Genomic DNA, 24,122 nt, shown 5'->3' with positions numbered 1-24,122 from the left:
GTCTGCACCTTTTATAATTATCTTTTTGTTATACGAACTGAGGGAAATTTAAATTCTGAAACCGAGGTTTAAGTTATACTTGGTGTAAGGTTTTAATAAAGAAGGTGTTTTTACTAGCTCTCAAAAGTTGGGAAATTTAGGTCACTTTATAATATTTTATAAGCAGTCAGATTATCAAGACATTAATTTTGAAATCATAGCAATTTAATATTAATTTAAACTTTGCAGTAATCTGCATTATTGAACAGTTGTGAGTGGGAGGAAAAATATATGGGGTGCAGAGAAAGTATGGACGTATTATACAGATTTTGTATTCAGCTTAACTGGCGTGATTGCTGACAGATTGCTTATTACATTATCCTTTACTTTGGTTACGCATTATCTCTCATGTTCTATCAATGTTGAAAAGTTAAGTGTAGCTAAAAACTTGTATATCCCACAGTTATTTTAATTTAAAGCATTCTTTTCACTATCTTGCAAATATTTTATTTCGTCAGTAACTTGAAATTCTGTTGGACAAGCATTTGAGGGCTGGTATTTCCATTGTATTTTGTGATTCTATAATGTGTGACTGCTTTAGAGTATACCTGTAGTGAGTAGTTTAGGTTTCCTATGGCATTGTCGAAAATACGTTAGAACTGCTTTAGAAAAGACTGTGTATGTGTCTGTGTGTGTGTGTGTGTGTGTGTGTGTGTGTGTGTGTGTGTGTGTGTGTGTACGTGGAGGAAAGAACTGAGTTCTGGTCGTCTACAAGAGCAACAAGCACTCTCAGTCACCAAAAGCCCCTCTAGCCCTTTAGAACTTCCATTCTAGGTTTTTGAACATCATGAAAAGTTGTTAGAAATAGTAGTTTAAAGACACTAGATAAAAATGTTAATAGACCCTTGAACCAATTATGTCAGAAAATTTATTGTGGCAATTAGATACAATAGTTGCACATTTATTTTTGACAATAATACTGCATTTTGTGATCATTTCATTACTGTTGTGTCATTGTTGACTGATTATCATTTAAACTCATCTTTTTTGTTGCTCAGTCGTCTAATGAATTTGCACTCATTAACACCTACTTAGCAGATTTCTACCCATGTCTTCCTGTTACTGAAGGAATCTTTCCTGAGGTAATTATCATGGGTTTAACCTGTGAAGATGGAACTGGAGAGTTCATCATCAAGCACTCCTGTTACCTGTCCTGAGTGAGCTAGACAGCTTTATGGCAGCTTGGCACAATCTGCAGTCACTTGAGGCTAGAGAGCCTCAATTGAGAAATGCCTCCATAAGACCAGGCTGCAGGCAAGCCTGTAGGGCATTTTCTTAATTAGCAATTGACGTGGGAGGGCCCATCCTATTGTGGGTACAGCACTCTGGGCTTGCGGTCTTGGCTTCTATAAAAAAGCAGGATGAGCCATAAGGAGCCACTGGAGCAAACCAGTAAGCAGCTCCCCTCCACAGCCTCTGCACCAGCATCTGCCTCAGGATCCTGTCCAGTCTGAGTTTCTGCCTTGGCCTCCCTCAGTGGACTGTGATTCAGAATGCGTAAAGCCAAATAAACACTTTCCTCCAAGTTGCTTTTGGTCTAAGACACTGAGGGGAAGGAACCTTGTGGTTTGTTGAGTATCCACTCGATGCTGAGTGTTGTGGCTGCCAGTTTAAGTGTTTTCTAGACCCTTTCTAAAATCTTGTGGGAGAAGTACTGTTATCTTCCATTTTAGGACTGAAAAAGTTGAGACTGAGAGAAATCACGTACCTCTAGGAGGTGATAAGCTAGGATTAGGATTTCAGTCTCAATTCAGAAGCATACAGTGTTAAACTCTACTTTGCTAAGAATACGCATTTAATTATTTTAGGATTACAATACTGTAAATATTTATCACTCAGCCAACTACATGGATAATTGTTACATTTAATAACTTCCTCAGTTACCAGAGTCTGTCAGAAGCCTGGAAGATGTAGTAAGGAATAAAGCAAAGGTCGTTCCCCATCAAGGCCTGGTGTACGGTGAAACTTGCTGGAAGGACACACAGACTGTCCTCACTGGAGATACCAGCTGGAAGTTGGAGGATGTCCCCATCTTTTCTTCTGACTGTTTGACTACAAATTGAGGGAACCCATGCTTCCTAATTTTCGATAATTTTCAAGAATTATACACAAAACTCAGCAAAGTGCTGTGTTTGTGGCTGAAGTTTTATTCTCAAGAATAGAAATTGGCAACCAGCCTAAAAGGGAGGCATAGAATGAGACTGGGAATGATGACAAACATCAAACATTGTGTCCTTGGGGTGTTCCCCCTAGCACATCAGTGCACATCATCGCTTGGAGGTGCACCTGAGTGCAGGTGTCTGGAGTTGGGGTTTGGTTGTTTGTTTCATTATGTAGGCTTGGTTGTGGAATCATTGTCCACGAGGAAGCTGAGTACAAGTCTCTACTCTTCCCTCCTCTGTTCCTGAGGCAGGGTGATCGTAGATGACTTCAGCTCTTCGATCACATTGTTGGTTTTGCTCAGGTTACCATTGCTGGGGTGACTGTTGCTGGGGTGACCGTTCCCCCAATCTGAAGTGTAACTTTAGATCACATTGCTGGTTTTGCTGGGGTGACCGATCCCCCAACCTGAAGTGTGACTTTAGATTCCGTTTTGAAGAGAAACATTGACAGAAACTGTCAAGGCCTACTGTGAATAGCAGACAGTTTGTCACAAGAGATTTTAGGGATTTGAAGATCTTATTCCAAGAAGTGGTAGCGAAGTTGTTTGTCTGGTGAGTGATAGAGTCAGCAGGAACCCATGTAACGTAATTCTTGAGTTACTGAAATAGTGATTCCCTGTGCACTATACTTAAGAATTAGATCTTTTTCTGTAGGCAGGATATTATTACAATGTAAAGATTGTTTATAATTGAGAAGTTTTCTTTTCTAACACTCTTATCCCCTCCGGTGCTGGACAGTTTTTGCTGAATATTGAATTTGGAAAAAGTTGTATGCATTAACAAATTAGGCCCAGAAAGAAAGTAACTGGGGACACCAGCAGTTCACCCCAACTCAGATTCAGTAATTGTAGCGTGAGGGCCGGCTTGTTGGGGTTTCTGTCCCGCCCAGTACCCCATAGCCTGCATGCCCCAAAGAGAAAATTACACACAAGACTCCATAAGATTATAAACTGATTGGCCCATAGGTCGGGCTATTTATTAGTTCTTATGACTTATCTTAACCCATTATTCTCATCTATGTTAGCCATATGGCTTGGTACCTTTTTCAGCTGTCAGCTTACATGTTGCCTCTTCAGTGGTCTGCGCAGGAATGGCAGAGGAACCTCCCTGCTTCCCAGAATTCTCCTGTTCTCATTGCATCACCTCTGCTTTCTGTCTGGTTTTCCCGCCTATACTGCCTGCCTGGCCAATCAGCGCTTTATTAAAATATGATTGACAGAATACAGACAATTCTCCCGCATCAAGTAGTTGAAATCACTCAGACCTAATGTTCAGTACAGCTTCTTGGAGGGCCTGGCACACAGCTGTTCACTGTTCCTGCAGTGTATCAGCACATGGTGGTGGCTTACCGGCTAAAGTTTCGGCATGTCTGACTTTGGCGGCTCCATGGCTTCTCTCTGACTCCACCTTATTCCTCCCATGCTATAGACCAAGCTAGTTCTTTATTCATTAACCAATAAAAGCAACACATAGACAGAAGGACCTCCCACACCAGCAAGCAAACATTATTTTTTCTTTCTTTCTCTTTTTTCTCCAGTGTACTCACTTTTATTTGGTTGTATGACTGCGCAACCTCTTCAGGAGATATGAAGAAGCATTCAGTCTAGACGTGGCACCTGTGACACAGCAGGGACCGTTTTGTCCAAGTCTTCCTTAGTGAACGAATGAGTCTGTTGGGGTTGGCTGCAGGAACATGGGTGCAGGGCCACCTAGAGGAGTGTGGGTGACTTACAGGTCACTGAGACCCGTCCCCGAGTGGATAAGGCCCACAGTCTGCATCCTCCGATCTCCCTTCCCAGTCCACACACAGCTGGGCTAGTTCCAGAGTTTCTCAACCTTTAATTCTGATCTCCTGAGCCTTGTGTGTCTCAAGGCCTCTACTGTCTCTCCAGGAGGGAGTTACATTTGTTTGTTTTTTAGGAAATAGCGAAACAAAAAACAGCAACAAAACCCAACCCTTTCTCTGGGTCTTATATCTTCTCTCTCCTCTTCTGTGGTGTTACCTAAGCCTCGGAGAGGTGAATAGGTGAATAGATGTCAGTATGTGTCTCCTCAAGACAAGTTACACAGCAGATGTAGTAACACAACTTTGGGACGTATGTGTGTGTGTAAAACCAAGACTGGTGGTTAGGAAATCAAATTCTGTGTCTTAAAAACCCGAAAAAATGAAACCAACCATCCAATCACCGAACAAACAAAGGAATTATCTGATACTTAGAACTTTTTGTACAACGTTACCCTGCCCTTCACCATAGGTTTTCTTTTGTGTAATTATTGACCTAGAAGGAGAATATTTAGGAATATTTATGTTCTAATCTAATAATAAACATAATTTTCAAGAAACAAAAGCACATTTTAAACGTATCTGATATCTAGATCATTGTATTGGGAACACATAGTTTTGAGCAGATTTCTCTGTCAGCATGTACGCTGCTATAAAGTGTTTCTCCATCACTCTTTGTAGTCAGTGGGGAGGAGAACGCAATTCAGCCACTGTTAGAGCGTCAGGATGGCTTAGAGTGAAGCCTGTTGTCAGTCAAGGAAGGGAGCACTGCGGAGTGCTGTTGCAGGATGGGTAGCAGTTCAGCCCAGGTAGTGCTGGAAGAGGAGGAGCAGGAGAAGCAGGAGGGAGAGAAGGAAGACCAGCGTTAGTGGCGGAAGAGCAGGAGAGGGGGAGGGGTGCTGAGGTGGTGCGTTCTAGTTTATTATTAGCATTGTTATCTACCTAATGGGGTAGAAACTAATGAATTGGTGTTTGTTTTCCTGTAGTCTCCTTTCCAGTCTGCCTGCTTTCTGACATGGATACTGTTTTTGAGTATATTTTCTGTGCAGTCACAGTGGGTACCCACAATTCTCCATTCTGATCTTCCTCAGTGGCTTGATCGTCCCTGAAGTGAGGGGCAACGAGACGGTGCCTGAGGTTGTCACCACGTCTGGCTATGCACTGCTGCACTTTTTCAGCGATGCTGCATATAACCTCACTGGCTTCAACATCTTTTACTCGTAAGTATTTGTCTGCTTTCATCTAGTAAAACAGCCCTAACTTATATGTGAATGTCCTACAGACCAGGAATGGGTTGGTGTGTTAAATTTCCACTTACATAGGACCTTTTTCTAAGTGATGTAAGTTATTAGCATTGTACCACAGGTTGCCGTCTAAGCCCGATTTATGATGGTTATCAAGTTTTGAGGATCTTATAGTAGCAAACTGTGTGGTAGGAAAGTTAATTACAAAATTAAAAATTGATTAAGTAGTTAATTAAGGAAAAACAGTACCAGCATAGTTTTACACATATAGCATCACACACGTGGCCAGGATATGATATTGGATCCCCTAGAACTGGGGTTACAGGTAGTTGTGAACCACCAAGTAGGTGTTGAGTATTGAACCTGGGAACCTGGGAACCTAGGAAGAATAGCCATTGCTCTTAACCATGAACCATCTCTCTCGCCTCTTAACATACTTGTTTTTATGCAAACCCTTTTGTGTCTAGATGTTAAGGGTGCACTAATGAGAACTGCCATCAGGTGCTTTTAGAGGAACGGCCACAGAACAGCTTGCCAATTGTTTTCTTTGTTTCATGAAGGTAGAAATTGCTCATCAGAAAAAAATTCACCAAGAATAAAGTACTTAAAATACTTTTGAATCAGCAATCATTATGGGTTTTCTTTATGCAATAATGTATCCAAATATATACACAAGGGAAAGTAAATATATATTAGAATACAGTCCGTTAAAGGGCATTAAAATGAAATGTGATAAGCATGCCTTTTTTGAATGATACATGGGTAGCATGTTTCTTAAGGTTAGAGCCAAGTCTTCTCTTGATTCTCTTAAGTTTCAGAAGTTCATAAATTTCTCTTTTTCTTAAAATATATATTAAAACTATTTATTTAAGGCTTTATAGACATCTTGAAACTGCACAGATGTTTTAGAAGCTGAACGTGTTGCCCTTGGACACTGGAGTTTGGGGACAAAATACCTGCTTGGATGAACTAAGACTAACTGCAAATGGGAACATCTGGAGTGAAGAGGAGTGAAGGGGGCCTGGGAGTGACAGCTCCTACCTGCCGGTCCCTGGAGGCTGGGGCAAGAGATCCTGTCTCTACAGATGGGCTCAAGAACAGAGCCATGCTGTGAAACTGTGTTAAATTAATAAACACAAATGAAAATAAGTCTATATAAGCCACTCAATTCATTTTTATTTTTCTTGAATTTGAATATATGAATGATGTTTGAGCATGTGAATTATGTTTTACAGAATCAATTCTTGTCCCAACAATTGCTCTGGCCATGGAAAGTGTACAACCAGTGTCTCTGTTGCGAGTCAAGTGTACTGTGAGTGTGATAAGTACTGGAAAGGGGAAGCGTGTGATATCCCGTACTGCAAAGCCAACTGTGGCAGCCCAGACCATGGCTACTGCGACCTGACGGGAGAAAAGCTCTGTGTCTGCAATGACAGCTGGCAAGGTAAGCGCGGGTGTGGATGGCTTCTGAGAATTCTACATCCATTTGTTTTGTTTGTGCCCCTGAGTCTCACATTTGTTGTTATTGTTTTTCCTTTGGTATCCTTAGTTAACAGTTAACTTCTTAGTAATCTGCATTTTCACAGACAGATGCAGTGACTCTTTCTCTGTGCTGCCAGCCAGCTCCCCAATAATCCCTGTACGTTCTACCACGAGGCCTTTACCTCTGTCCCATTCTGTGTCAGACTTGTCCCATGTCTCCATGGCCTTTCTGTCTCTCCTCTTCCCAGATCTCTCTCTGTGCCCAGAGGTCCCGCCCATACCTCCTGCCGAGCATTTGGCCTTTTAACTCTTTATTAAGCCAATCAGAAGGCTTCTTGACAAAGACGTATCTTCACAGCGTACAAAACGGTTATTCCACAGCAGACCGAATCGGTAGACTTGTCTACATGCTGTTTTAGGGATTAAATGACGCTATGCGTTAAACTTAAAATTGTAGGTATAGGATCATTATGATCTTCTGTAATTTTCTTGTTGACTTTCCAGAGATTAGATGACTTCACCGGGTTTAGTATGTGGTGTATTCAAATTTGCTTCATAATGGGTAATGTACTGTATTATGAAATTAAATGGAGTCTCACAGGCAGAGGAACATTTTAAATGTATTTCTTAGGGAAGACTGACCTCTTGTGGATATTTAAAAAAGAGTAGAGACTTTCAGTAAGTGAAAGTTTATTTAGCTGCCTATTGTAAAAGTTAGATTCCAGTAAAGAATTTAAAATTAAAAATTAAACCACACTAAAGAGTTTTGTTGTTTTTTTAAGCACCTGGGTATATAGTTATATATTTCTCATTGTGGAGTTAAGCTAAGAGATGAGTATCGTTATCGGTCGTCATCTGATCAAGTCTACTTTGCTGATTACATTTGCAGAGAAGCTTCCTTTTTCACAGGGAACTTGGCCTCACGAATTACATAATTCAGGGTACACTGAGCGTGTGTTCTTACAATACAGGGTGGCTCTACAGCACTGGTTCTCTCTGATCCAACTACACACGTACACATGATACCAGTGACTTCCAGTGACACGGATTTTTTAGTGATTATCTGTTATTTATGGTTGCGGCAGGTGCACATTTTCAAGTGTTCATTAGTGTTAGGACTGTATGTTTAAGTGGTTTTCAAATTTTGTATCCTTCTCCTCAGAAATTGCTTTGAGACTTTTTTCCACTTAAATTTTGAAGTAAAATATTTTCATATTCTATAGTAATTGTTATATATTTATAGTAGTTTAAGTAAAGCCAAACGAAATAAAAGTATGGCTTACATAGTGCTTTCCAAACTGAGTTTATCTGACATGTCAGTTTAATAGTCTTGAAAGCAAACAAAGACTCTATCTGTGTAACCTTACCTGAAAGCACCCATTCCTCTTTCGTTCTTTACATACTTATTTTCTCTTCGGAATGCTTTCTCTTCTGAGGGCGTTATAGACATCCAAGCATAGTACTTCCTCTAGTTTTATTTTATATGTTTTTTCTTCTTGTTGTTGTTATTACTTTTGTGTTCTGTTCTCATTAGTATGTCTTGAAAGCATGGCATAAACTCCCGGAATTGGATATGCCTTAACACATGGAAAAAGGAGGAGCCAATGCTGCCTGTGTCCACTCTGCTGACACACAGTGGTGCTGTGAGCTGTCTGTGCGCACACACGTTAGCAGTGAGCGTGTCTCCCTAGAGCAGTGGTTCTCAACCTTCCTAATGCTGCAACCTTTAGTACAGTTCCTCACGTTGTGACTCCCAATGATAAAATTATTTTGTTACTACTACAAAATTACAGTAAAGTAACTATAATTTGGCCACAGTTATGAACCGTACTGTAAATAGCTGTGTTTCCCAGTGGTCTTCTGGGGCTGTGACCCCCAGCCCGAGTGCTCTAGATGAGGACATTTTATTAAGAGCACACAAAGGAAGCCTGGTTTCAGCCTGTGTCCGTTCCCAGCGTCTGCTGCCTCAGCCAGGCTCCGCACTTCAGTTTTCTGTGTTCACAGTGGCAGCGTTTTCTCCTCTGGCCTCTCATCTTATTCTCTCGTTTGTCATCACTTTGATCTTTCTGTTGCTAGAGACGTTTTCCAAACCACGGAGGAGTGTGTTTTAAGCGTGGAAGGCTCCATTGAAGTGCTCGTCTCCCTTTCCCTGAAGGAAACCCTTAAGGGAACCATTGGCTGAAATGGGCAAGAGTTTATGCTTAGTGTGACACTTTGGAAAGTAAATAATTTTACTTTATAATTTTGTCATGATAAAAGAACGATGATCACCAGTCATACAATTCATTGTTTGGAATGTTAACTATTACCAGGATAGATCAAGGGTATTTAAATACACTGAAACGGACAATAACACCTTAGAGATTGCTTTTATAGGCCTAGTCCATATGCAGAGTATTTTGGCTACTGTAACAAAAGATTTCCGTGGACTTAGAAGACAGTGCTCTTCAAAGTTGTTTTCTTATTTTGCTTTTCTCTTTTTGGAGAATTTCAGAATTCAGTATACATGTTAAATCATAGGTGGAAGAAAGAAAAATATTGGGTATAGCAAAAATAATTTAGGCATGCTAAGATGATATAAGAAAGGCACTGTAAGAATTAATGTTGCTTTCAACATTTGACCAATTTAATTTGACCAAAACAATATATCCAACATATTAAATATAGGTGTAATCTTGGAGGTATTGTAAGTTTAGTTCTAGACGGTTACAGTGAAATAAATATTGCAATATAATAAATTATGTGTGTTTTTCTGGTTTCCCAGAACACATGATTATTTTTATACAAAACTATAAATATACAGTTATACTTTTAAATGTACAATAAGATTGTTATAAAGTGTACATATCTTAATTAAAATCTTTTTACTGCTACAAAATGATGGCAGCCATTTGAGCTGTTATTGAGTCTGTTTTTGCTGATGGAGGGTCTTGCCTGTTTGATGGCTCCCATCGTTGGTAGAGGCTGCAGTAGCTGTGGTTGTTTCTTAAAGGTGGAAGTCAGTGAAGTTTGCAGGATGAGTTGATTGATATGATACTGGTTGATAACGTGCCCTTCCCCCCGCCCCCATGAACAGAGCCTCTTTCAGAACTGGAGTCTGTCCTCTCGTGACTCTTGACTAACCAAGCAGTATTCTATGTTTGTCATTCTGAAGTGTCTACTGCATCTTTATCAGTGGAGTTCATCCTGGGAATCCATTTTTTGGCAGGGTCATATATATCTCCATGCTGTACTTCTGGTCCTTTTGCGGTGCCCACCAGATTAGCAGTTACTGTTTTTACTAGAGTTGAAGACCTAGAAAGCATTCACAGGACTGATAGTGTCTCCTTTGAGTTCCTCTGAGTGTTGGCATTTTGACCTTCGTCTGTAATCTCAGATACTCTTACTGGCATCAGGGTGATGACGGATCTCTCCAGAGTGTTTCCGGTGTCTAGCTTCCTGCAGTCACACTAGTGCTTGCTGCTCACTTCAGGAGCCGGCGTCTTCCCTTACTCCTTGTAAGCCGGTAACCTCTGCTCACTCACTCCAGACTTTGTGACTTTCCTTCCTTCCTTCTCTCAGCTTTCAGAGAGTTAAGCAGAGCAAACACTTTCCTGTTGTCTGCACTCTGCTTCTGGTCTAGGTTTGGTTTAAAGGGCTGTTGTGAACAGTTTGATCTTACATTCAGACCTCAAACTCACACTGTTAGCATAAGGGCATTGCACCTCTTCTCCTCCGTTTTCTCTGGAGTGGCTCTTTTCCTTTCCTTGGAGAAATTTGGTTCCGCACTCACGACTTGACTATTGAGATAAAGTGGAAGGTACTGTACTTCCCCCTTCATCTTAGTAAGGGGAAATGATGGAGGAGGGTTATCTGTCTATTGTGTTATTTTCATTGGTCAATAAAGAGACTGCCTTGGCCCCTTGATAGGACAGAAAGTTAGGTAGGCGGAGTAAACAGAACAGAATGCTGGGAAGAGGGAATTGAGCCAGACGCCATGGAGCCAGCCACCAGGTTAGACGTGCTGAATCTTTTCCGGTAAGCCACCACCTCGTGGTGCTATAGATTATTAGAAATGGGTTAATATCAAGATATGAGAGTTAGTCAGTAGCTAACTCTCTAGTGATAATGGGCCAGGCAGTGCTTAAATGAATACAATTTGTGTGTTGTTATTTCTGGGACTAAGCTAGCTGTGCGGGAGCTGGGCAGGATGAAAAGCAGGCCTCCCTGCAGCCCCTCACTACACATTGTAGTGATCAGTTCCCTTAAGTTTTATGTCCAGTATTAAGGAGACTTAGGAGAGGGAGAGAATAGGGAATGGCCAGTTTCTGAAGCAGCCCGAACACCCATTGATCTGTTAGGTTTGTTGTTTTATATAGGTGTGGGTGGTGACAGCCTCAAGTGATTCATAGGAACGTGTTTGTAGGTCATCATGACACATAATGCTAACAGTAGATTGGAGCGTGAAAACCAGATAAAGGGGCTCCGAAGACTGCAGGTGCAGCCTGGTCAGCTAGTGTGCCCGTAGGCCTCTGCTTGAGGCACATGCCTCTGCCAAGTGCAGTGACACTGGGGTGCCCGCTTGATAAGTGCACCCAGATGTCAGCTGACACATGAGGAAAGGACAGGAGGGAAGGAGTTCCTCCTGTGACTCAGGTTTCAGAGACACTTACCAGCCTCTCTGCATCTCACGGTGAGGAGCCCCCGACCAGGCAGCCATGCATGAGACACGCTAACTAATAATGGTTTTCATTCAACAAAGCCTTTTATAGTTTTAAAATGGTTTTTATTTTATTGTACTTTATTTTCTTTGTTGATATATGAGCCTACCTACTGAATCCAGTTTAAATCTTAATAATGTGATTCTTATTTTCATATTTGTCTAATAGTTTATAAATGCTTTATATACTGTTTTGTGAAATATTAAAAAATTGCAGTAGCATTTGTGAGTAGATTGTTCTTTCCACTTATATATGAAAGCTTGGTGATGTGCAAGGTAAACAGATTTGTTCAAGGTGACATCATTATTGATAGAACTAGACTAATATTCTGGTAGCATACTAAAGCAAATTTGAAATTTCATATTAAGAATTTTTAATGATATTCATTAGAACATGTTAAGATCTTATCATATTTCTCCTTGCTAAGAATTTATTTGCAAGTTATATTTTAGACTTTCTTCATGAGGGAAGATTTGGGCCGAGGTCTTACTGTGTAGCTCAGGATGAACGTACTCAGTAGCCCTTGAGATCTCAGTCTTCGCCCCTCAGCTTGACTGAGGGCTTAAGAGGTGTGCACCACCAAGTGCCGTCAGACATTTCTAATATGTGGGTGTTTGTAACATGAAAGGGCCGGGCCTGTTTGTTTGTGGGTTTCTGTCCCGCCCGGTTCCCCCAGCCTGTTTAGCCCCAATGAAAAATCACACTGAGACCTCTAAAAGTTATAATGCTGATTGGCCCTTTACCTCAGGCTTCTTATTAGCTAACACTCACATCTTGATTAACCCATTTTTCTGATCTATGTTAGCCATGTGGCTCAGTACCTTTTTCAGTGGGGCAGATCACATCCTGCTGCTTTGGTGATCTGGGCAGGAATGGGAAGAATCAACTTCCTCCTCCCAGAATTCTCCTGCTCTCCTTGCGTTATTTCCACTTCCTGTCTGGTTTTCCCACCTACACCTCCTGCCTGGCCAATCAGCATTTATTTAAAACATGATTGACAGAATACAGACAATTCTCCTGCACCAGGTGTTAGGTTTTTATGTTCTCGTACTCCATGTAATCTATCTGTTTCTTTAATCTACAATCTTTGTTTAACTCAGTGTGCTGTGTGTGTGGTTATCTTTTTTAAAATAGGTCCGGATTGCTCTCTGAATGTCCCTTCTACTGAGTCTTACTGGATTTTACCAAATGTTAAACCCTTCAGCCCTTCTGTGGGTCGGGCTTCACATAAAGCAGTTTTACATGGGAAATTCATGTGGGTGATTGGAGGATACACCTTTAACTACAGTTCTTTTCAGATGGTTCTGAAGTAAGTATTTATTTTTAGATTTTTATAATTAACTAAGTTTTATTGGCCAAATATATAAAAGCTATTTTTCTGATAGTACATACTTGCTATAATTGTACAGATTTGAGAATATATGCAATCATTTTGTCCAGAGTCAACATTTTTCAGTGCACATTGGGGCTTGTTTTGTATAAAATTTTTATTACCTGTCTAGAGTGTTTTGAATTTCATATAAAGGTAGGCTGCACCTGTGTAGGCAAAATGAACCCTGCTACCTTTTAGTTTTTAGAATGAAGTATAATTGTATATATAAAAGTAATTTGCTTTTTTCCTGTAAATTTTAATGTAACCAAATACTTTCTTCGTGTATATTTTCTAGCATTATAACCTTGGTCATTTCGCGGTGGCCAGTGGTCATGCCACAGTGTGGTTGGGCGGGTGATGACAGGGACCACACAGGGAGCAGCTTTACCTGGTTTCTTTTTCTGCTGATGAGTGTATTTTACAAATTAATAGAAGAATAAGACAGTCGAAACAGGAAGAATCATTTGAATGCCAGTGTAGTTTTCAGGGGTGATAGTCATAACTCTTAAATGTGAATGTAATGTGGGTATCCAGTCAGAACTGGTCCCGGACAGTATACCAGTTTTGTCAGTTTTAGCCACTGACAGGACACGTCTGGACACTGAATTGCATCTGAGTTTCAGACAAACAGTTTTTAGTGTAAGAATTCCCTTTATCAGTCAGGGTTGGGCGACTGTCACTTACCGGATTCTAGACAACTGGTGAGTGGCTTTGCTACCTCGGAAAATGATTCTGCTGTCCCCAGGTAGCAAGTCATTGGTGACGTCCCTCAGGAAGAGGTGGGGCCTTCTATGCCCTCCCCATCCACCGTGGAATGTTGGCAGACCCAGTGCATACAGCCTGTCTCCCTTGTTGAAGGTGTGCAGAATCATGCTTGCACTTACATTGCTTGTTCAGATCACTGGGCATTCTCTATTTACCTGATAATTCTATCCCTTCAGTGTGTTAGACTTGTTAATTGCATTGACTTAAAAAATTGTGAGTATAAGAAAGGCTTGCTCTAGAACTATAATTATTTTTTTTCTAGAATTAAAATATAAAATAAAATAAATTCTTGGGGGCCAAAGAAATGGCCCAGTGGTGAAAAGGGCACTTGCTGCTCTCACAGAAGGCTTGGGTTTGACTCCCAGCACCCACATGGTTGCCCACAGGCGTTTGTAACTGCGATGGGTTCTAGGTCGTCCAGCACTGTTTTACTTGAGATTATCAGTCTGTGTGGCTAACGTTTGTCTTTGTGAAGGTAATGAGGGAAGGCAGGCAATGGAAAATAAACACACATATCAACAAAAACCAAACTGTAGACGTGTAGATAGACAGACAGACTGACAGGCTGCTGGGGAATTAGGATTTGACCAAAGTGGAGGGAGTTGCAGTGTTGAAGTCAGGCTGAGTTGCACAAGAAAGTTGTAAACTGAGGAAAGACTTGAAAAAGGAAGTCGGTAATGTCATTGAAGTCGTGCATTGGCACAGAAAGGAGAGGAAGCAGCAGAGCAGCTGTGTGATTTGGTGAGTACCGCGCAAGGAAAGATTGAAGGTCAGGAGGAGCCCCAGGAGGATGAGTGGAGGCTGGAGGAGAGAGCTGAGCATCATATCTCTGACCCTTTGACTGAGAACGTAGGGTGTTTGGGGAGAAGAGTGGAAACAGGGATCCGGTTAGAAGGAGATTATCTGGGGAATGAGTTTTCTGTGGAGGACAGCCGGAACTGATCCTCAGCACACATCTCACTAGTGTTTGGGAGGGGAAGAGAAATCAGCAGTTTGGAAAGGAGTGACCAGGCGTGTAGGGAAGTCACCCCGTACAGTGTCTTCTGAGGGAAGCAAATCGAGAATTGAAGCTACCTGCATCAAATGATGACCCTTAGCCAAGACAGACCCTGGAAAGTGGCCACGAGTTGTTGTGAAGATGTTCACTGTACCAGCCAGTTTGTGGAGTGGTTGGGTGGAGTTTGTTAGGAGAGAGTGGGGATACAGGTGGTGGGGGCCGTGGAGCAGCTCAGGGCAGGGGAGGTGCGGCTACATTTTTATCTTCTTTATAGACGTGTGTGCTGATCCAGTAAGACAAAAGCAAGAAGCAAACACACACAAAACAAAGGGAAGATAGGGAGTTGTCCGGTGTTGCAGGATCTAGAGCACAGACGGCCCTCTGCCGGAACCAGTACTCTTAGCCACTGAGAACGTCTGTCTTGATTCCTGTATGTTGTACGTGTAAATAACTGAATTTTAAGAGAAGGTATTTTTTTGACTGGAGCTTTATTAGCAATTTTTAGCATGGTCCATGAAATTGTTAGTTAAATTTCTTTTTGACTTTAAAGAGAATTTGGATTCAGCAGAAATGCATACAGAAATTAAAAAGCTGGAAAGGAATTTTAGCTTGCTAATACGGTTTATTCTCTTGTTTTAGTTACAATTTGGAAAGCAGTATATGGAATGTCGGAGCTGTATCAAGGGGACCTCTCCAGAGATATGGACATTCTCTTGCTTTATATCAGGTACATCTCCTGCATAAAAAAATCTTGTTATTATCATAAGAATTTGTTTTAGAAAGATGCTAGACCTCAGATTTATTTCAAGCAGTCAATGAGAATAGTGGATTATAAGGCTCACAACGTGGAGAGCTGGTACACTGACATTTTATAACACTGTTTTCTGTTGGTCATATACAACAATAAAGATTGAGGACTTTTGGTGGGGCTTCCAGTCTCCCCTTGCTTGCTGTTTTTGAGACGGGACTTTGCTAAATATCCCAGGGTGACCTTGGACTGGCTGTTGGCCTCACGTTTGTGATCCTACTTTAGTCTTTTGGGTTCTGCCTAGTTGTTGTATCAGTCACAAAAGTTGTGGTAAAGTTGCATCAGTCTGTTGTTTGAGTGATGTTTAAGTGCAGAGCTCAGCGGCACTGTTTATTTATATTATTATAGAATCACCATCACCATTATCGTCATAATTGTTTTCTAATCTTGTAAAATGTAAGCGGTCACTATTCTGTCCTTCCTTCCGCTCTGGGTAGCCGGCAGGTTGCTTCCTGTCTCGGAATCTGACTGGTGTGGGTGTGGACGAGAGTGGAAGAGGGTGGCGTTGGTTCTTTCTGGCTTGTTTTTCTCAGCACAGTGTTTCCAAGTCTCATCCATGTTGTAGCACAAGCTCTATTTCTTTGTATGTGTACGTCAAATAGATTCTATGTGTTAATGGACACTTAGCTTGCTTCCACCTTTTGGCAATGATCAAATGATCATTTGATCATCTTAGGTGCATTCTTGGGATCAGAATTAGAGAAACATGTGGCAATCTCGTGTTAAGTTTTTTGGGAACTACTCTACAGTTTTATATACCGACTGTACCATTCTCCAGCCTGTTAGTGTTTATGCCTTCCGCTACCGTCCACAGCTTTGCTAACTGTTTTCTGTTTTTAGATAATAGGCCCTTGGTGATAATAGAGTGTTATTATTTTATGAATTGTAGTTACCTAAAAATTTGTATTGTTGCATAGATTTTTGTGTTTTCTTTTAGAAACATTGTTACGCTATGCTGCTCTGGCTGGTTTGGACCTTTGCAGACCAGGTTGACCTTGAACTCAGAGAGACTCACCTGCCTCTGCTTTTACAATTAAAGGCATGGGCTACCCTCACTGCTGTGATATAGTTTTATTGGCCACTTGTGTATCTACTTTGAAGTCCTGTTTATTAAAGTTTTCTGCCATTTTTACATTAGTTTGTTTTCACCATTAAATTTTAGGAGCTCTTTCTGTGTTAAATTCACATTTCACTGGATATATGGTTTTTAAATATTTCTCTTTTCCTGTGGTCTGTTCACTCTGTCAATAGTGTTGCTCTCTTGTGTGTGGAGATTGACCCTAAGGCTTCATATGTACCAGACAATTGCTCTACGTTTTACCTACAACCTTGGGTGGTGCAGGGCATTGAACTTAAGTACTCACACATACTAAGCCCATGCTCTAACACTTAGTTACATCCCCTGTCAGTCCAAAAGTTCCAGGTTTTATGTAGTACCAATTTATTTATTATTTTTGCTTTTGATTACATATATAAGACATTGTTGCCAAATCAACAACATGAAGATTTCCCCTTATGTTTATTTTTCTTCCTCTAAGTTTAAGCATTTTTAGATCTGATGTTTGAATCTTTCTTTCAATTTGGGTTTTGTATGTGTGTAAGTTAAGGGTCCAATTTCATTATTCTGCATGTGGTAAATGCTTTCCTGAACCATTTGCTGGAAAGACTGTCCATTCCCACTAAACTGTCTGGCCTTCCCAGTGAGAAATCGTTTGACCACGTGTAGGTTTTCACCTCTGGGCTCTCTGTTCTGTAGTATTGGTCTGCGTTTGACCACGTGTAAGGGTTCATCTCTGGGCTCTCTGTTCTGTAGTATTGTCCTGTATATTTGCCTGTGTGCTGTTACCACACTGGTTTGGGTAGTTTTTAAGTATTAGACTTCAGTTTTTTTGTTTTTCTCAGATTGTTTTGGTTATTAAAGATCACTTAGAAGCTCTATGAATCATAGTGTAGTTTCATGTTTTGCAAAAAGAACATATATGTATTTGAAATTTCGATACTTTAAAATTTTTTTAGTGCGCAGAATGATGGGTTTCATTGATTTTTTTTCTTTCATATATGTGTGCAGGATAAAGGGCCTATAGAATGGGAGAGAATCGCTGTTAACTATGTATCAGAGAGGGTATCGATGGCTAGAATCTATTAAGAACTCTAAAAATTAGACATACATACACAGATCTTCTACTCAGTAAAGAGGCGAGTTAACTGAGCAGACAAGTCTCAAAAGAGGCTCAAGCCGCGCTCTGTGTGCCCGCAACCCTGGTGCTCAGAAGAGTGGCCGGAGGAGCCTGAGGTCCAAGTCGTTCTTAGCTACATAGCAGCTTCGTGCTGGTGGGCTACATGAGACCCAGGCTCTAAAACACCAAAAGTAAAAGGAGAGAAGAAAAAAGCAAAACAGGCTAATAAGTACATGAAAAAAGTGTTCATGGTTCTTATTCATCAGGGAAATGGGAATTAAAACCACCCTGAGATTGTATCATCATCAAGAAAACAAATGAAAGGCTGGAGAGATGACTCCGTGGGTAAGAACACTTGTTGCTCTTGCAAAGGACCCAGATTGACCTCCCAGTATCCATGTGGTGGCTCAAAATGATGTCTAAATCCGTCTTATGGGGTCTGACACTCTCTTTGGACCTCCAGGGGAAACAGGCACACACGCAGTATACATAAATACATGCATGTAGGCAAACACCCACACACATAAAGTCAGCTTAGAAGGAAACAAAGCCAAGGCCAACAAATGCTGTCAGGAAGGCCATAGAGGAGGGACTCATGTCCACTGTGGGTTGGAATGTAAACTGCCACAGCCACCCGGAAATTGACACGGAGGCTCCTGTAGAGCTGAAAGTAGAACCGTGAAATTATCCAGGTATCGTTCTTGTTTCTGTCTCTGAAGGGATCTCAGTTAGCGTGCACCAGAGATAAGTGCGTATCCGTGCTTACTGCAGCCCTAACCATTAAGAGCCCACCTAGATGCCCACCTAGATGCCCACTAACTGGTAAAATGATGGTACAGGTGGGGTATATGCATGGATGTTGTTCAGCCATAAAGATTGGAATTAAATTATTTGTAAGAACATGGTTAGAGTTGCATATCATATTAAGCGAATTACCAAAGGAGACACAAAAACTGCTTGTTTTCTCATAGGTGGAATCTATACTTAAATACTAATATATATTATATATATTGCATTAAATAGAGTGAGCACTGTGGGCACAGAGGAATGATGTAAAGGGAGGAGGGAGCAGGAGAAAGCCGTTATGGGAGAGAGAATATCGCATCTCTCACATGAAAATCTAGATCTGATTATACACATAATTATATGTAGGTGAACATACATGTAAGGAGACGTGACACAGAAGAGAGACTGTCTGGGGGAGGAAGGGGCTGAGCGAGAGAGAGGCAGGAGGGAGGAGAGAGCCTAAAGAGCAAATAAGAACAGGTACAGTAATATATGTTTGTAGTTGGAGGCCACTTGTTAGTTCCCCTGCCGCTCAGACTCAAAATAATCACACAGAAACTATATTATTTGCAATACTGTTTGGCCAATTGCATAAGTGTCTTTCTAGCTAGCTCTGATATCCTAAACTAACCAATCTCCGTAAATCTGTACAACACCACGAGGTCGTGTCCTGCTGGCAAAGTTTTGGTGAACTCTGGAGGAGGCGTCCGTGTCCTGTGGTGACTACATGGCTTCTCCCTGACTTCACCTACTCTCTCTGTATCTCTTCCAGCCTGGCTTTACTCTGTTAAGCCATTGGCCAAAATCAGCTTCTTTATTAACCAATGGCAATAAAACATATTCATAGCATACATCACCTCCCATACCTTTTCTGTCTAAATTAAAAGGAAGGATTTAACTTTAACATAGCAAGATTATGTACAATGAAACAGGTGTCAAACAAGAATTAACAGTTACAATATTTAGTCCATGTACATTTGATAAATTAAGGAAAATTATCATCTATCCTATCTTTGTGAGTTTAAAGTTTTTTTTTTTTTGTTTTGTTTTGTTTCTCGAGACAGGGTTTCTCTGTAGTTTTAGAGCCTGTCCTGGAACTACCTCTTGTAGACCAGGCTGACCTCGAACTCACATAGATCCGCCTGCCTCTGGGACTAAAGGCGTGTGCCACCACCACCCGGCTGAGTCTAAAGTTTTATATCTAATCTATATTTTATCAAAACTAAGAAAAACTATAATTATAACTAACTATTCTTCAACTCCATCAAAGACCCCAGAAGAATATATTACCTAAGTAAGCATTGTAAGCAACTTCTGAAGCTCTAGAATTGACACAGATTGCTGCCTGGACAGTCACCCAGAGTCCTTCAGCCTACAGGCCTGTAGTTTCTGGCAGACTTTTCCATGAAGCAGGAAATTTGAAGATCTCTTATGCCTTGTACTGGCAAAGTTCATCAGTTGCTTTCTTCTGTGTTCTCCAAAATGTCTGGCAGTTCTTTTGTGAACCAGGAACTCCAAAGGACTGTCTCACCTTTAGGCAAGTTCAGCAGTCATTTTTCTGTGGTCCTGCATGTCCAGTTCATATAGTATAACATCAAGCAGTCCAGGCAAAAGCAGTTTCTTGCCCAAATGGCTGACAAACTTCATGAGAGCCTCTTCAATGCCCATCTTCTCCTTGAAGTAATTGCTGCCAGGAGCAGAGTCTCTCATTGTCATCAAAAGTCCTACGTTTTTAAAACATTTTAAATGCCTTATTCCATAGGGTTTTGAAAATGTCATAAAACAAGATGGAAATAGCCATCCAGGAGTCTGTGTCAGTGTTAGCAGCTCAGCTCTATTCCAGAGTAAAGGGGATATATAGGATGGGGAGAGCGGCTGGGACATCACCTAATTCTCGTTTGTCAGTCCTGTCCTCCCGTATAACTGGAGCACAATACATAATTATCACATGAACAGCTGGGGGCATTTCTATGGAACTGTGTCAAAGGTCATGATTAAGATAGGTCAAGCATCCAGGCCTAGAGACAGTATCCAAATAGGTCAGGGAGGGAGTCCTGCTGTATTACGCTGAGCTCAGAGAGCCATCTGGACATGATGAACTGTAGACTTAAATGCAGTGGACTCTAACAAGTGGGTGGAGCATTTGCTGTGCAAGTAAGGACCAGAGCTCGAATCCCATCAATCATATAAGCATCAGGCAGATACGACAGCCTGCTTGGAATCTCAGTGCTCAGGGTGGAGATGAGAGCTCCCTGGAACAAGGTGGCTAGCTAGCCCAGCCATACTGGTGATTCACATGACAGACTTTGTCTTGATACATAGTATGTGCAAGCCTTGAAGAAAACACCTGATGTCAACTGCTGTCCTCCACACGCATCAACACACACGTGTGGGTACACGTACAAACATGCATATGTACACACATGGGGATCTTTTTAGTGAATAATATACTCTTGAGGGCTCAATCTTCATACCACTCAGAGAGGAGAAAAATGGCTCTATCAGCAACAACACCAAATCAAACAAGATCTAGAAATACACTTAGAATTGATTAAATTTACCACTGCTGACGAGAGAACAGAACTTGACAAAAATTATGTGTTATTTAAGAAGAAGGAGTAGAGAAGGGAAACGCAACATTAAATGAAAGACAGGAAGGGGGGCTGGGATCTGGCTTAGCTGGAAGAGTGCATGACCTATCGTATCTGCTCTCCAGTGCTGCCTGACCTGTGTGATCATGCCTGTCATCTAGCGCTTGGAGGGAGGGGCAGGAAGGCTGGAAGCTCAGAGTCACCCTCACCTAAGGGATGAGAACGTGAGACACCCCTCGTCCTTCTCCAACACAGACACGAAGGATAGGAGCTTCCGGCCTGAAACACTCAAACTGACAGTTAACCTCATGTGATGAGCTTAGTTCCTAGCCAGCAAGGAGGGCAGAGGGCAGGGACCCTTCACTGTGGGTACCTGAAGTTTCCCAGTTCTGGCTCCCATCCTCACCTCAGTTGCCTACTGGCTGTCTCTCCCTGGAGCGATGGCAGGTTGAACCCACACTCCTTGATGTATGGGTCTTTCTCGTTTTCAGGTACCTGGGGTGGATCGATTTTTCAGTAATTGGTTCTTTCTCAACTTAGAGCCTGACGGCAGCTTTCCGAGACACGGAGAGCTCCTCCCTGAGTGTGTGTGGGGTTTCCCAGCAACACTCACCATCAAGATGGGAGTCACTGTGTGACTATAGCCCCAAACTGCACTCGAGGCTTTCGCAGACTGTGGGCTAGTCCTGCACGGGTTGAGCTGTAGGTGGTTTTGCCAGGGCTTCCTGACTGGGATGAAGCATTGCAGGGGCTGGAGCCTGTGCCGCCAACTCCTGTCAGCTAACACATTGCCTTTCACTGTCTGTCTGTCCGTCTGACTGGTTTCCAGTGCTCTTCCAATTATTTTCTTTTTGTCACCTGGCTCTTCTCATCTAGCGCATCCCAGAGAAGTGACTTCTCACTTGCCATCCGAGCCATGTGGTCTCCTTGGCAGATTTTAAAGCTCTCCCTCTTACGTTCATTTAGTTGTTGCATCCATTTGTAATAATTCTGTGTATGATTCACAGTCAGGGTTCAGCGTTGGTGTTCGGTGTGTGCCTGTTTTCCTGCATCACCTGTTACAAAGCATCCTTTCCCTTTGCATAGTTTGTCAGTTTTCTCAAAAACCGTTTGACCACAGCATGTCTGTTTGTATCACCGCGTCTCCGGACTCTCCATTCTGCTGTGTTGACTTACGCCTGAACCCACTGTTTTGAGACTTGTTTTGTGTTAAGTTTTTAAGAAGTATCCTTACTTTTACAGACTGTTATGATTCTCTGCAACCCTTAGTAGTATATATGAAATTTCTGCTTCTAAAAGAAGCTACTTTGAATTCTGATAGAGATCGTGCTGAATCTGTCCTTGGGCTGTGACATCTTTGTCATTGCAATGTTACCTCTTCTGATCCCTAAAATGGAGCATCTTCCTTCCCATTCATAACTCTGTGAATTTCAACTGTGCTGTAACTTCAGTTTTGAATTCTTTTGTAAATTTATTCCTGAATATTTTTTACTTTTGGTGTCAGGGTAGCTGCTTTATTGACTTTGCTTTTGGATAGTTCATTGCAAGTATGTGGACATGCATGTCTTTTGTTCACTGACCTCATGCTACATGTAACTGAATTCACTCGCCAATTCTTTATCTCTTAGGATCTTTTACATAGAAGGTGATATCATCTGCTCATGGAAATTGTCTTCCGTTCTGCTTTTCTGGGCCCTTACTAGTTTTTGCCTCTTTGCCCTAGGTGGACCTTCCGGTACTGTTTTCAACAGAAATAACTGAGTAGGCATCTTTATCTTATTCTTGGTCCTAGGGGAGAGCATCTCACACTTCATTATTCAGTATAATTTTATCTTAGTGTTTCCCTTAGATAATCTTGATCAAAACTGAAGAAATCACTTTTTAGTTTGTTGAAATATAGTGGTCTATACCATTTTTGTATCATTTATATGACTCATTTGCGAATGAAATTAGCTGGGTAATTTATGGTGTTGTAAGATTTCCCTGAGGTGAACTGGAGGTGTATGTTTTCCCACAGCCATAAATAATAACATGTAGTTTGAGTGATATACAAATGTTCATGGTTTTGGTGACTAGCGCTGGAAAACACTGAGTAATTGAGAATAGCGAGAAGAATTTACATAGGTGGTAAATTAAAATGTAACTGTCAGGGACTCAGATCATTCAGACTTTGGGAAGACTCCATTGGTGAAGTCAATCAACATGACAGTGCGGCTTTTCCGATGTACGAGAGCCGTCCGTGTAACCACTGCACTCTTGTGCACTACGTTTCTGTGTACAGTAAATATTTAAGCTACAATCATCACTCAGCCTTTGTAAGTGTGGATAAGTTTCCCCTTTCAACCATTGGTGGGCTCCCATTTTAGGGACGCTCTGAGCAGTCACTGAAACACAGTGTTTAGATAGAGTCTTTAAAACATGCACACATGCTGCTAAGAAATAACCGTCTTGTCTTCTGATGTGCGTGTTTTAACTTGCAGGAAAACATCTTTATGTATGGAGGCAGAATTGAAACAAGCGACGGCAATGTCACAGATGAGTTGTGGGTTTTTCACATCGACAGTCAGTCTTGGAGCACAAAAATGCCCACTGTTCTTGGCCACGGTCAGCAGTACGCTGTGGAGGGACATTCGGCACACATCATGGAGCTGGATAGTAGGGACGTTGTCATGATTGTCATATTTGGATATTCTGCAATATACGGCTACACAAGCAACATACAGGAATACCATATCTGTGAGTTTCCTTCAAGATGCATTTCTTTATTGGTTGGGAGCTCTTTTGTTTGTAATTTTCTAATTATTTGGTTAAAATGGTGAGTTATTTTAGATTGGAATTATAATGCTTTTTCAGTATAATCTTTTTGACCCTGCTAGGTTTTTGTCTAATATTTGGGTATATCTTTCAGCCAAATGAGGGGGGATATTACACATTCACTTTCAAATATTTTTAAGTATGAGATGTTCCAATAGATGGTGCTGTTTCCTTGGATTTTACCTATGAATCAAAAACTGAAATTAGTTCTTGTCTTTGGGTTCATGATTTTTAGGATTTCCAGTTTTCTGTGTTATGTTCTTAGTCTTAGTGCTAGGCCTATTTACAGTAGATTCTCCAGGGTGAGCTGCTGGTCTCTAGAGAGATTGTTGTTTGGTGTATGAAGGGAACCTGGCCAATCTGTGCGTGGCTTTCTGCATTACTGTGTGTGTGTGTTTTTTT

General features: G+C 41.4%; 1 protein-coding gene across 1 annotated transcript in view; it reads left to right on the top strand.

Moving 5' to 3' along the window:
• The window catches only part of Atrnl1 (attractin like 1), a 542,404-nt gene that overhangs the window by 18,083 nt on the left and 500,199 nt on the right, over nt 1-24,122 (top strand). Inside the window, exons 4-8 of the mRNA XM_048424018.3 lie at nt 5,076-5,204; nt 6,464-6,672; nt 12,545-12,719; nt 15,184-15,271; nt 23,387-23,642. Of these exons, the coding sequence (XP_048279975.3) occupies nt 5,076-5,204; nt 6,464-6,672; nt 12,545-12,719; nt 15,184-15,271; nt 23,387-23,642 (857 nt within the window). The remainder of the gene's footprint in view (nt 1-5,075; nt 5,205-6,463; nt 6,673-12,544; nt 12,720-15,183; nt 15,272-23,386; nt 23,643-24,122) is intronic.

Source organism: Myodes glareolus, chromosome 7, assembly GCF_982192425.1.
Source record: "Myodes glareolus chromosome 7, mMyoGla1.1, whole genome shotgun sequence".
Classification (NCBI taxonomy): domain Eukaryota; kingdom Metazoa; phylum Chordata; class Mammalia; order Rodentia; family Cricetidae; genus Myodes; species Myodes glareolus.
Note: the sequence above shows the minus strand (reverse complement) of the source record. Positions and strands in the feature narration are given on the sequence as shown.